The sequence below is a fragment of the Thermobia domestica genome, chromosome 10, assembly GCF_964235325.1.
Source record: "Thermobia domestica chromosome 10, izTheDome1.hap1.1, whole genome shotgun sequence".
NCBI lineage: Eukaryota > Metazoa > Arthropoda > Insecta > Zygentoma > Lepismatidae > Thermobia > Thermobia domestica.
Genome location: NC_137463.1, coordinates 122239771 through 122254701, shown reverse-complemented (window position 1 = coordinate 122254701; position 14931 = coordinate 122239771). Strand labels below are relative to the sequence as shown.

The window sequence follows — 14931 nt, the reverse complement described above, 5'->3', positions numbered from 1 at the left end:
GTATTCCTATTTCTGCTAGATCCATCTTAATATTGTCCTCCCATTTGGGCCTAGATTTTCCTAATGGACGTTTCCCGATTGGATTTCCAATTAAAACTTTGAAAGCGTTCCTACTTTCTTCCATTCTGGCTACATGACCTGCTCACCTGAGCCTCCTAGACTTGATGACTCTAACGATGTTTGGTAAACAGTATAAATTATGTAGTTCCTCCTTATGAAGTTTCCACCATTCCCCTTCCTCTTGGGTCCAAATATTCGTCTCAGAATTTTATTCTCAAATAATTTCAGTCTGCGTCCTTCCCTCAGCGTAAGCGACCATGTTTCATAACCACAAAGCCTAACAGGCATGATTATCATTTTATATATTTTAAGCTTTAAATTCCTTGACAGAATTCGCGACGACAAAATATTTTGAACTGAATAATAACAAGAATTTCCTGATTTTAGTCGACATTTAATTTCTTTGTAGGTATGATTTTGGTCTGGTAATACTGATCCAAGATATTTGAAAGTATCCACTTTGTCGAAAGTATTATTTGATATTTTAACGCATCCACAATTTGCCGTTTTACCATCCCAGTGAACTTCCTTGTATTTAGATTTCTCTGCATTTACTCATGTCCCTTCAAGCGTTTAATAAGGCCTCTGCATTTCTTTCGATTGTTCTCCTATCAGATTTACATCACCAGCATACACCATAACCTGGTGAATACCATTCAACTCTAGGCCCTGGTTCCTATCTTTGATTTTTCTTATAGCGTACTCCGGAACAAAGCTGAATAATAACGGCGATAACGCATATCCTTGTTTCAGGCCAATCTCGACGTGGAAGCTCGCATTTTTCTACTAGGATTTTACTCTGGAATTCATTTAAACACTTAATAAATCTAGCTTTTTCGGTATTCCAAATTCTGTAAGAATGTTGTACTACAATGTTTCCCTCCTTACTGAGTTGTAAGCCTTTCTAAAATCAATAAACAGTTGATGTACTGGGTAATATATGCCCATTTCTTTTCGAGTATTTGTCGAATGGTAAATATCTGGTCGCTCCAATAATTTAATCTGCGTATGGGGTCAATCTTATTAATAGAATGTTAAGAGAAATGCCTCGATAATTATTACAATCAATTTTGTCGTCTTTCGTGTGAATTGGAACAGTGATTGATTCTTCCACTCTTTTTAAATGAATTCCATAGTTTTTCTTTTTTGTAAAAAAAAAAAGAAAAAGAAAAAAAAGAAAAAGAAAAAAAGAATCGTAACTATATGTTGAATTTTCTTGTTAAAAATTTAGAAACCTTCAGCATTGGGTAAACCGTGATGGTGGTTATATATTCTACAGTCTAGGAAACCATACGCTCAGATGAACCGTCTATTACGTATATGATCCATGAACAGAAAATTCGATACTTTCCCGATCCTGAACAAGCTTAACTAGCAGTCAGTGCACTTCAGAATTTGGGAGCTTTACCGATTTTGCAGATCCGAAGCACCTGATAGTGGTAGCAGATTATTTCGTTTGTGATCAATCAGTGAAAAATTTGTTTGAAATATTCCAACAATGTATATGAAAATTAAAACTTAACTGAAAAATTTCAAGAATGTACAGAACCACTCGAAACGAAGCTCTTGATGTGCAGATTTCTCTCATGTTTTTCTTTACTTTGCTTCAAAAAGAGGGTGTGTGATATTTTGAAGTAAAAATACAATTTTACTAGTTATTTGTGTATCATTTTTTAAAGTACTTATTGTATATAAGAGGTTAAAATATTATTACATATATTGGTTAATCCTTTAGAATTCATAATGTAAATATGTTAAGAATTTTAAAAATTCTTTTTGAAATTCATGGTTTATTTTCGAAGTTTCATATTATCTGCATCAGCCACTATTTAAATGAGTTTTTTGTTGTAGAGAAGCGAAACAAAGTCTACTTTATCAGTTTAAAGCAAAATTTTCAAAACAGCCCAAAATTTCCCAAGCAAAAAAGCGAAGCAGAAAAAACCGAGTTTTTTTTCAAAAAAGCCGTTTTTTTTTTTCGAGCCCTTGCATCTCTAGTTGAAAACCGTTTTCTCTAATTATTTGTAAGAATTTTGCGGTAAATTTGCATTTATAATTAAAAAATACAATAACACTCTTTCGCTTGTACCTATGATGATGCATGCGTCTGGAATTTTATTAGGCCATTCCTTATTGGCCAACAGTAGCGACAAGAAAAATTCAAACTTTTCGTTATTTATGTTATTGGCGTGAGCGTAAAAATAATCACTAATATATCAGAAATTACGCTCAGAAGCTACTTCCATGAGCCAGTGGACATTGTGGGGCTATAACTTCCCTTTCTCGGTCCCAAAATCACTTTAAATCACAATAAGTACCCACACCACCATCTTATACGACCACGACTATAAATCTTTTAAAAGAGAAGTTTGGGGAATGACTTATTTCTATGGGGTAAAGTGTAGAATGGCCACCAAGTAGTCCAGATCTTGCTCCATGTGATTTTTTCTTGTGGATATTCCTAAAACAAATTCTATCAAAAAGCATGTAACAATGTAAATGACTTAAAACAAAGAATTGTCCAGAGCGTAAAGACGATCACTCCAGGTATGTTGGAGGTGTTCACAGTGCTTCAGTAAATCGCATTAATTCATGTCTTGCTCGTTCACGAGGGCATACTAAATAAAAGTAAGTTCATTTTATGTCACACTCAGATTAATGAAATGTTTAAACAATTTAGTTAATGACAACTGAGCCAAAAAAGTGTTTTTAAAAAGGAATAATATGTTATCTTGGGTTTATGGTATAGCCTTACTCAACTTGATCCTTATTCCTCGTGAAACATTTGTTTTCATTACAACCATGTGTCCATAGTATGCGATTTCCTGATGTGCTTACATGTGCAGTATACGAGTAAGCTACTACGTGGAAAGTGGGATCATACAGTTATTGTGTAAGAAGTAGAGAAAAGTTACGTTTTTTATGAATAAAAAACAATATTAAAACTTAAAGGTTACCTATTAGGTTTTTAATTTTTAAAATATTACTCCTCATTAAGATTTTTTCGTTCGTGGTACTCGCGGCATTTTCCATTGTCATTTTGTGTTCTATTTCGAGCTGGTTTGCTAAGTGTGCAGAAAATATACAGGTGACTTGTATGTGTGATTTTATGCTATAAGAAGGGTCCAATTTGGTTTTTAAAAACACAAAATTCTTTGATTATATTCCAGTGATGCCAAAACAACGAAGCTATACCCTCAATCTCGTACACTGACAGGCAATATTCATTTACACTAGATTCGAGATTTTAAAATCAAAACATTCTTCTACATTAATGACAATTCCACATTAATTGTAAAGCATATTTTCCTTCTTCTCGTACGTCCCTGCTAAGGATATTTATCGTAACTTATATGAAATTTGGAAGAGTGGCTGTAGGCCAATAACGGTCACTGGCACATGCAAGGAGCATCGGAATATTAATTTTGTATCATTTGTGATTAATCTAACGCTCCCTGGAATTTTCAAATTTCCAAAATAAAATTTGAAATTTTTATAAAGATTCACCAAATTATCCTTTGTCCCCTGTGCCGCCTTAAGGCGGTGCATTATCAAAATAACATTCCAGATTTCATAAACGTATACCGTTTTGCTACAATGCCGCCAAATTTCACATTAAGATACCTTCTTCTCGTATGTCCCTAATAAGGATATTTATGGTGATTTTTTTTTTATTTTTGAAAGGAGGCCGTAGCCCCATTATCAGTCACTCTTACATGTAAGGAGCATTGGAGCATTAATTCTGTGACACTTGTGATTAATCTGACGCTTACTGGCATTCTGAAAACAAATTTTGGGATTTTGGTAACATCACTCACCACCTTTTTACGCCCCTTGCCAATCAAACGGAGGACCTTAACAAAATAATATTTGAGAAAGCTTTACTAGATTGTGAATGAGTGTTTTTGCATTTTGTAACAAATACAACTCATTTGCCCCAAAATCTTTACAAATAATTATTGGAGGAAACTGCTTCCAAAATTTAACATTGAATTTCCCATAAGGAAAATTAACTTTCATGTTTACAACCCCAAAAGGGGGGCTAAACAGCAATTTTCTCTTATTTCCTTTAGAAATTCGAAAAATTCAGATATTTCTCAATAAGAGTGCCAAATGTTAAATTAATAGTGTGAAAACTTCATCTTCTATGCTGTAGAAAATTACACGAATTATGAAACAGTCTGTATTATATATTTTATATATATATATACGAGGCGCATTTCAAAAGAAAGGGCCGATATTTTATTATAACCGACTGGCAATAGTGATCAGATCACGCTTGCGCAGTAACATCACTTGGTCCATTGGCTATCAAACAACAATAGTTTCGCCAGTTATCTGTTTGTTTTCGTGTGTGCTGGAGCGTGTTAAAATGGCTGCGCGCATACACAATCCCACCAGGTGCGAGGTCCGCTCTGTGATTAGATTTCTTCATGCCAAAGGACAAAGTGTTCCTGAAATTCATAGAGAATTGTATGCAGTGTACGGCGACAATGGAATGAGTGAAGGAAAGGTACGGCAATGGTGTTGTGCATTCAAAGAAGGCCGTACAAATATCCACGACGAAGAGAAGAGTGGAAGACCAAGCATTCAGACTGACGACTTGGTGCAGCGAGTGGATGAAAGTTAAAGAAAATCGTCACTTCTCCATTACTGCTCTACACATCGAATTTCCAGAAGTTTCACCAACAGCATTGTTTCGAATTGTTACAGAAACATTAGGATATCGGAAATTATGTGCCAGATGGGTCCCAAAAATGTTGACAGACGTCCACAAACAGAACCGACTGACTGCAGCACGTGTATTTCTGGATTGCTACGACAGAGAGGGTGATTTTTTTTACCCACATTGTTACAGGTGACAAAACATGGATTTCTTACATCAATGTCGAGTCGAAACAACAATCGATGCAGTGGCGTCATTCAAATTCCCCAAAGGCGAAAAAGTTCCAAGCAAGCTCAATCTGCACGGAAACTGTGTTCTGGGACCAAAAGGGCATTCTTTTGGTGGATTTTTTGGAATCAGGGAAAACAATCACATCGCAAGCATACTGTGAAACGCTGTACAAGCTCAGACGGGCCATACAAAACCGACGACGTGGAATGTTGCATTCAGAAATTGTGCTCCTCCATGACAACGCCAGACCACACACTGCTGCCCTCACCGTTGAGACGATTGAGAAGTTTGGATGGGGACTTTTTGACCACCTTCATATAGTTCAGACCTTGCACCAAGTAACTATCACCTCTTTCTGCACTTAAAAAAAGTGGCTTTCATCTCAACGATTTGAAGAACCTGATGAATTGAAATCGGCAGTGTTGAAGTGGCTGAAACCCCAGGCGATGAACTATACTAAGGTGTTCTTTTCTTCAAATGCCTTGAATATAATTACCGAAATAGATAGTAGTAAACTAATAGGAAACCGATTTGTAAGTAAATACAAACTACCTGTGTACGAAACAGAAATAGGTTTGATGTGTCATTTCGAAAAATGCCAATTTTCCATACTTTTAATAAAGAAATTGAGAACATATTTTAATTATTTTCCCATATAATATCCACATTTGAAAATTTTCTCAACATGGGCTTACATTTTATTTCATGCCAGTACTATCGTATAAAAACCATGCTTTATTTAAGCGGTATTGTATTGCATTGCAGTTTGCAAAAAAAAAAAAAAAAAAAAAAAAAAAAAAAAAAAAAAAAAAAAAAAAAAAAAAAAAAGATGCAAATGAAAAACTGGATTGCAAACTGCGATGTATCTACGATTGAAATTTATTACTGAAATGAGTTATTTTTTGCAACGGAAGACTGTATCTCGTTGCATCTCTTTCGTAAGAGAATACGTAATTGTCTTTCGATCTCGCATACAGACAGTGGTGTTATTCTATTTTCTAACAACTCGTTCTGTATAGTTTATATATATATTTTGTCTAGGAATTAATTCGTGCGGGTGGACAAGAGATGGCGCAACGAACGGAGCGTCCCACAGTTCCGTGTATCGACACATGTGTTGCAAACCCCTGTCATCGCGTATCGTTCGTAGTATAGGGCAGTGGATTAAAGCGTCAACAACACCAGTTTGTAGTTAAGTGAACATGGCGCAATTTGTGCCTGATAAAGTGTTTTTGCGGGGTGTCCTGCTGCATTACTTTAACATGCAGAAAAGTGCGACTGAAAGTCATCGTATTTTGGTGGAAGTGTATGGTGACCATGCTCTAGCTGAGCGAACGTGTCAGAAGTGGTTTGCACGGTTTAGAAGTGGTGATTTCGGCTTGGCAGACCAAGAGCGAGCTGGACAGCCAAAAAAATTTCAAGACGAAGAATTGACAGCATTGCTCGAGCAGGATTCGTGTCAAACGCAGGAACAACTTGCAGCAGCATTAGGCGTTGATCAAACAACAGTCTCCAAACGCTTGAAAGCCATGGGAATGATTCAAAAGATGTCACATTGGGTTCCACATGAATTGAAAGACAGAGACGTTGAAAGACGAAAAACCATTTGCGAATTGCTGCTTCAACGACAGAGCAGAAAGGGGTTTCTGCATCGAATTATTACGGGTGATGAGAAGTGGATCCATTACGAGAACCCTAAACGAAAAAAGGCCTGGGTGAAACCAGGTGAACCAGGTCCATCACAACCAAAACGAGATATTCACTGTGCAAAGGTTATGCTGTGCATATGGTGGGATATGAAAGGTGTGGTGTACTATGAGCTGCTGCAACCGGGTGAAACTATGAATGGAGAACGTTATCGACGACAATTAATGCGTTTGAAGCAAGCTCTGGCCAGAACACGACCAGAATGGGAGAACAGACATGATAAACTTATTGTTCAACATGATAACGCTCGCCCACATGTCGCAAAACCGGTCAAAACCTATTTAGAAAATGTCGGATGGGAAGTTTTACCCCACCCGCCGTATTCACCAGACGTTGCTCCTTCGGACTACTACTTGTTCGATTGCATGAACAACGATTTGATTGGACAGCGGTTTACTTCTTCAGAAGATATCGAAACATGGGTGTCTGACTGGGTCGCTTCCAAGGATGAGGACTTCTTTCGCCACGGAATCCGTACATTGCCTGACAGATGGGCGAAAGTGGTGGCTAGCGATGGACAATATTTTTCTTAAGGTATTTATGTATTTTGTGTTTGTACTACAGCTTCAATGTGTGCGTACCAACCGCACGAATTAATTCCTAGACCAAATATATATATATATATATATATATATACATATACTGTATATAAAAGAGAGATAATAGATAGATATAAAACTAAGGTCCATACAAAAACTTTTTTTTACTGGATTCCACAAGTGACAAGTAGAGACCTACAGAACATCCTAATACAAGGTGATGTGACGAAATTAGGTATCACTTTGAATATATAAGCTGAATTTGTGCCTGGGGATAAAGATTAGTCATGAACCCTTACTGGTTAGAATCCAATAATCGCTTCGTGGAGCTACACTTAAATGGCTTTGAGAACGGAGATAGCAGAGTATCAATAAATGAAAAAATGCAGAATTGGGATTTGTCATATTTAAATCACTTCGATAAGAACGAGTTTATGTTAAATTCGATGGAAAGTTTTTTATATCTAGCGTTTGATTATATAGAAGACAGAGGCAGTTCAAAACATAGTTTGAGCGAGTTACAAACAGCTGTTGCTGACGTAACGTGTGCTAGTGGAAGGGGAAACCTGTTTATAGACGAGTTGGGAGCTGCTTCGCTTGTAACTGCTGATGTTGATACGAGGCTATTAAGCAAGATCGTATGCTCCGAAATAGATAATAAAACTAAGAGTGAAAACAATAAAACTACCATACCTGTAGCCCTACTTAATTGCTTTATGCCTTTCAGCACGAATCTCGACAGACTGACAAATGCAGTTGGTGCTAATCTAACTGAAGAAATCAAAAATATACCTTGTGATGGAAGTAATGACATTGAGATTTTTCGATTTTTATTCTTCGTTTACAGAAAATTGAAACTAAAACTGTATCCGAAGGAAGCCGTGTTAATGGCGGCGTTAGAAAAAGCAAAAGGAATTTTGTAGTACTATAATCAGTTATGTAGTTTATTGAGTAGATCTCGTGATTGGACAAAAATTACTTCCTTTTTGTACTGCAAGTTAATAACAACATTAGGTAAACGTGAAATAAACAGAGTGTATGTTCAACGTTTACAGTCTCCGGTTGGTAGTCTTTCTGTTTACATGCAAAATTGTACATGTGTGTAGGAATGAGTACTGCCCTCTGTCGTCATTTACTGTATTTCAACGCTATCCAAACTTCTTTGTAACCTACTACTGCATGAGCGAGATATTAGTGCTGTCACTTATCGCCACACTTGGCCCGTTCTTTGCATTGCCCAGTACTAGCGTTGACCACTCACCATCGAAAGGGAGGGAAATTTTTAAATTATATATATATATATATATATATATATATATATATATATATATATATATATATATATATATATATATATAAAAACCTGCTACTTCCTCTCGTCAGCATTAGCATCTGAAAGTCGCACTTCGTTGCCATTTGAATTACGTAAAAATTTAATCCTACTGTAAACTACAGATATTCCTTCATTTGTAAATTGCACTTTGATCGTTCTGAGTAAACAAACATTCGTCGTCATTATTATTAGTATCATTAATCTATTACAAATTTTAATTATGTTCGGATTACATTATACTATATTATATTACATTACACTAATCTAGATTTTCTTCTCTCTAAACTTTTATATTATATTATATTATATATATATATAAAAGTTTGCCTTTTGTTGTCGATTTTATGTCGTATTTGTTTTTCTCAGTATCAGTTGGTTTCCACGATTTCTTTATTATCAATCATCAATATTACTAATTTTTTTCTTATTCAATATGAAAGCTAACGACTTGAAACTTTTCATCGATGTTTAGTATACAACAGGTTATGATTTGCTTTTGCTTTTTTTTTTTTTTTTTTTTTTTTTTTTTTTTTTTTTTTTTTTTTTTTGTCTCGGCGACAGTGTTGCCATCCAGTTCCCACAAATTATTAGAAAAAGATTTTTGAAGTTAAGTTTGGAAATTTCCTTATCATATGCGTTCGAGTGCAATATTATACACCATTCGAAGGATCACTCTCTTACCTTTCCAATGCGCTGTGCTGTATCACTTCCCAGAACTGCAATTACATGCCAAGCATATTAAAAAAAATAAATAAATAAATAAACTTTCTGTAGAGAGGTTTGCAGACAATTGAGAATCGGACCTATGTTTATGGGAACTTTTTCGCTTAGTCCTGTTACTTATACTATCAGCACCAAAAATATTTCTTCACTTCCTTGTGAATCACTCTGTATAGATATAATTCTAAGACAGCGAGTAAGTTCAAATACGTTACTGATAGTTATTGCATTTATATTGAAATTAACATTGTATTATTATAATCCTTTCTACAACTCACCTGAGAGATTAGTGGTAATTGAAGGGATGCCCATTAAAGTACATTCAGCCGGCGTGTACCCCCATGGTTCATAGTAACTTGGAAATACTCCTAAGTGGCAACCTCTTACGAATTCCTCATAATCCAGTCCAAATAAAGGATTAGTTGAAGAAAGAAATTCAGGATGGAAGACCACCTACAACATAGATATAAAAAATGTCTTTATTTCACATGTAATTTACCAATTGTCAATACTTCGAATATTAATGAGTGAGCTGTAAATACATTTATGAAGAATGGAGATCATAATTATGGGTAGACATTAGGAAAAAAAATAAGAGTAAAGGGAAAATATTTGAAAAACTATGGTATAATTTGTTTGTTCAACTAAAAAAAATCACTGGAAACAATACAGAAAATATATCCTGAAAGTGATCCACAGGCAACAAAATAGCCTGCTGCTTGCATATAACATCCATTCCCGACACCGGAGAAAACGCAATTTTCAGAATTATTTAAATTGTTCTCATATTATTAAGTTTCATCTAAAATTTTATTTCACTACACTGCCTATGGAAAACTTGAAAGTGCAAATGTATTGTGTTTATACAGGGTGGTTAGTTACAATTAAAGTGTCACTATTCACGGCGCACAGTGGTCGGAAACCTGGAAAAAGCGGACAAAAATAGTTTATTCCGAAACGATGGAAGTTGCGGGACGTCTCAATCGTTGTATACGTAATTGCCCTTTCTAAATCGATTGCAACTACTGCGAAAGTGATTCGAAGAACCCCTACTGCAATACGCGCAGTTATATATACAGGGTGGTCCAAAAGTGTAGAATCCCCTCGCATAAATGTCAAATACTGCAAAATATAACCAAAGGAACAATGTAGGGAAGTAATAAAGGTGGAGGAGAAATTGGAGAGGATACAGAACAATGAAAGCAGCCATCTTGAAATCCACCATCGTGAATCATAAATACAGTTTATAAATTGACAACATAGCATGTTGACGCCTTATGTAAATTGGACATCGCTAGCCAGTAAGAAGTTATGACAGGTGTTAACACGCATCCAAGAAGCGGTTATAGGTTTAATGTGCTCTCCCTCTAATTGTACGTACAGCTAATAAAAAGCCGGTGTTAAATAAATGTGTGTTTGGCCTTAGGGTCAAAATTAAAGTTCGCGGTTTTGCACTCGCACCATCTTCGAAGAAACACTAATATTTACTGGAATGAAATTTGGTTCAGGATTACGTTGTTTCGGTAAGATTAAAAGATTCAGTATAGAATCTTCTTACATACTACTGCACTGACGTGTAATATACAGCAGCTCCACATGCTTGATAGTTTATCACTGCAATATGTATGAGGCTTTCACTACAACTTTCATTCAGGGACGAAGGGCAATCCAAATTACGTACAAGACAATATGCCTTTTTCCTTTGTAATGCTCAGATAGCGGATCTCGATTGCGATCACATCAACATTACTCATCACACATTTCCAGTTAGATGGGGCTGAGTCCTTCAGCTGCACTTTGGTGCAGCTACTTCTAATGCCCAACCTTTGTACTACTCATGGTCAACTCAATAAACCTTATTTTGCAGATAAGCACGGATAAGCTTAGACTGTAGAGCTACTAACATCAGTGTATATGTAACTTTTCGGTAACATTAACAAAGCTATCATATAAATGATATGACAATGGATTACAAAATTCTTAACATACAGTATTTGAGTCCAATGTACTATTCAACCGCTTTCATCGACCTCAGAAATGATATAAATGGTTAAAACCAGTAATGCAAATAACCACTCGCCCGGGGCGAGTGGTTCATCCCTGCGGGCGAGTATTTAATATCATACCGAAGGTAAGTAGATTATTTCTATTATGGGATGTGGGCTAGTACCTTTCTTCTTGGGCTAGTAAATTTTTTTTTTTTTCATCCCTGGGTTAAAACATCTCATATTATTTGCTTAATTTTTTACTGATTTTTCGGCATTTTTATTTGTTCATGTTTACAGGCATTTCATGGACAGCGAAAATATTCCTATGTCCTGAAACTCAAGGTTTGGAAGCAGGAGAGATACATATAATCCAATATCAATACCGATTTCATAGGCGGCGAAGTTGACTAAATCGATTTTTGACCGCTTTTTCCCAGTTTCCGACTATTGTGCGGCGGTCCGGCATGGGTTGTAATCAACGTATTACATTGAAGTTTGGCAAATATCCTAATGAGACAATGCGGAAGCGAGTTACGCTGGAAAAATTAGCTCCACTTTCCGCCACCAGGGAAAAATGTAGCACTGTACAGATAATACGTACGTGGAAATGGTCCCGAATGTATGGATAAGACGATTATCTGTCTAAGATGTCTGATAAATGTAATGCAAACAAAGTAAAAGGAGGTGATTGTAACAAATCATGCAAAGGGAACAACTTTAGAAACAATGTGAGGGTAACAAAGGTAAAACTTTACTTCCATTTAATGCTAATAAAAGGTTCAATGGGAATAACTATTAATATTTGCAGTTACGGTAACCAATTTACCTAACATGTTCCATATGGCCATCAGACATATTGACGACAATAGTCCAGAGGCATATATAATCTCGTGGGATTTTGAATGAAGAAATACAGTATTATGACTAATCGCGATGTATTTGTAATGAAGCATATAATCATGTGCTACCAGGTGTTTTGCCTGATTCCATTGCAGACGGGCTGTATGACGTCATAATTTCAAGATGGCCGCAAGAATAGATACTAATATCTTTTTTCGTCTGTAACTCGTTTATGGTTAATTTTATGTAAACTTTGTAAGTAACATTTTTGGTGGGAATAAAAAAAGGAAGCTTATTATAATATTTTTGGTATCTCTTTCCGTTTCCGAAACAGCCATAGTTTTAAGTTTTCTTAGTCGTTCTTCATTCATATCAAAAAATCCTTTCGGCTATAGGCGGAGTTAGATTCCGTGATTTGTACAAAAAAGAAAATTGGCTATTAGTTTGAGCGCCACTCATGTTATACAACTAAGGAGATTGAGGTTGACAATTTGAAAGGATAATTTCTAACAAGGGGAAATTTTTGAAGTGCTTTTCTCAGCCTTTATTCAAACGAGTTACACCAAATTTTGTGGGTAGCCTTTCAAGGCTTTACAAATTTAAGGTTGTTCTGCCCTGCAAATTTTGAAAACCAATTGAGTAAAATATACAGGGTATTTTTTTTTTCAACGGCTATCAATCTGTTGTGCGGGCTACTTCTGCATCGCTATTTGAATCGATTTACACCAAACTTTTAGAGTATCTAGTTGGGGCCCCCAAAGTTGAGACAGATCGACACAAAACTGTATTTACAGTAGTTGCTACAATAAAACAGTTATATACAAACCAGCCGGTCTTCGCACGGCAAATGCACGAATTATTATCTAAAAATTTACCAGTTATGCTCGCAGTTAACATCAGGAGTGTTGTTATACACCTCAGCGACGGCAACATCTATGGATTCAACAGGTCACTTTCGATTATTTTAGCCCTCTACCTTCCCTCGTAAAAACCGTTCAGATCATTGTTCTCTCGCTGCAAACTATATTTTGATGGGTGAATATTCTAGTACCAATTCAAATTTACCAATGGCAATACTGAAAATTACTTTGCTGGGTTAATAATTATTTACTGTTAGTGCTCTTTACGTGTAATATTCTAAGAACGTTGCAAATTTCTACGTGTTTCAACTGTATTATTTTTAACATATGAACATATATTCTTTTTTATTTTATAATTAACCCGTAACTAAAAATATTATGTAGAGAAAACTTCACAGGTCATCCGACTCAAAGGGTTCTTTATCATTGTCTGTAAAATCACTATTATTACAAATCTCTTCACCACCACTACACTTCCACATTGCTGTGCACGGTAAAATCCGTATTTTACACATGCAATTTACAATATAACGTCCTTTCCTACAACCACAACGTACTAATTTCAGGAACCATTCTGGTGCATATGGAATCGAACTCATCATAGGAGAATACTGGTTTCCAGATTTCTCCCACCCAAACTGTAATGGTTCTGGGAGGTTTGGGTGTTGCTTGTCAGTACTGTGCCACTCCAACACTTGATAACGTACTCTTAAAATATGTGGTGTCAGGGAGAATTTTGTTGGAGGTAAATTTTCACTTTGCACATCTTTTGTTGATTCACCTATGTCTGATATTGTTTCTCCTGGCAAGTAAACTTGACAAATGAATTGCTCGACTAGTTGCTTACTACAGTTTAAATTCTTCTAGAGATCCAAGTATGCCAAATTCTGAAGAACTTCTTTCTCTGCTGTTTGGAAGCTTTACAAAAAGGTTTGCCTTTATTCTTGAAGGACCCGGTAAAATCACTGCCCGAAGTTGCATGAAGAGTTAACAATGCCGGAACTTTTGTTGGTCCTGTACTGGAATAAACGAGATTGATATCAATAAATCGTTTATTAGCATCAAATCCGGCGACAAACATAGTGTCTTTTGGAAAATGCTGTGACCACCACAGTGAAAGAATGAAAACGTCTATCTGGTGAATAAATGTGCAGAATAGTAGAATGATGTGAGATGTACAATGAATGTAGAATAATTTTGGTATCAGCTTCATCTTGAGTGTTTTGAAGTTCTCTAACATCGTTTCCATCTGACGACTTTGCATCATTCCTCCAATTAAATATCACTTTTTTGTTTAATCTTTTGTGATGCAATATGGCTTTATTTGCGAGATATAGTGTTAGTGCATCCTTAATTTTTGAATGTCACAAGACATATCTTATTGGCAATCTTTGGATATTGGTAGAGTCTATAGTTTTGTACTCAACAGGCATTTCTTTCCCAGAAAACGGGAAAAAAATTGAATGAAAAACAACTGAGAAAGGTTAACACTATGACTATCTCTCTTAAACGGTAACAGATATCAAAAAATATAAACTTTGCTACACCTTTTTCATTCCTAACAAAAAATGTTATTTACAAAATATGCACACAATTAACCATAAATGAGCTACAAACGAAAAAAAGATATTAGTATCTATTCTAGCGGCCATCTTGAAGTTATGACGTCATACAACCCGTCTGCAATGGAATCAGACAAAACACCTGGTAGCACATGATTATATGCTTCATTACAAAGACATCTCGATTAGTCATAAATGTCTTCATTCAAAATCCCACGGACTAGGAAATACTTTCTTATGTCTCTGCACTACAAGTTGCATGTGCGAAATGGCGTGCGCAATAGTTGTTCGCAGCAGATCCGACACAATATTGTTGCGACATGTCGCCTTATGCTGTCCTTGTGATCCGCCAGCGACTGGACATTTCCCTAGTAGACCCGAGCTTTCATATATCTCCACAGCCAGAAGTCACACGGATTTAGGTCGGG

At 35.9% G+C, this 14931-nt stretch overlaps 1 protein-coding gene across 2 annotated transcripts in view; it reads right to left on the bottom strand.

The window, feature by feature from the left end:
- Positions 1-14931, bottom strand: part of Glys (glycogen [starch] synthase) — a 149550-nt gene that overhangs the window by 21250 nt on the left and 113369 nt on the right. For both annotated transcript variants that reach the window (XM_081728529.1, XM_081728530.1), the window contains one exon: positions 9532-9706. In XM_081728529.1, coding sequence (XP_081584655.1) covers positions 9532-9706 — 175 coding nt within the window. The remainder of the gene's footprint in view (positions 1-9531; positions 9707-14931) is intronic.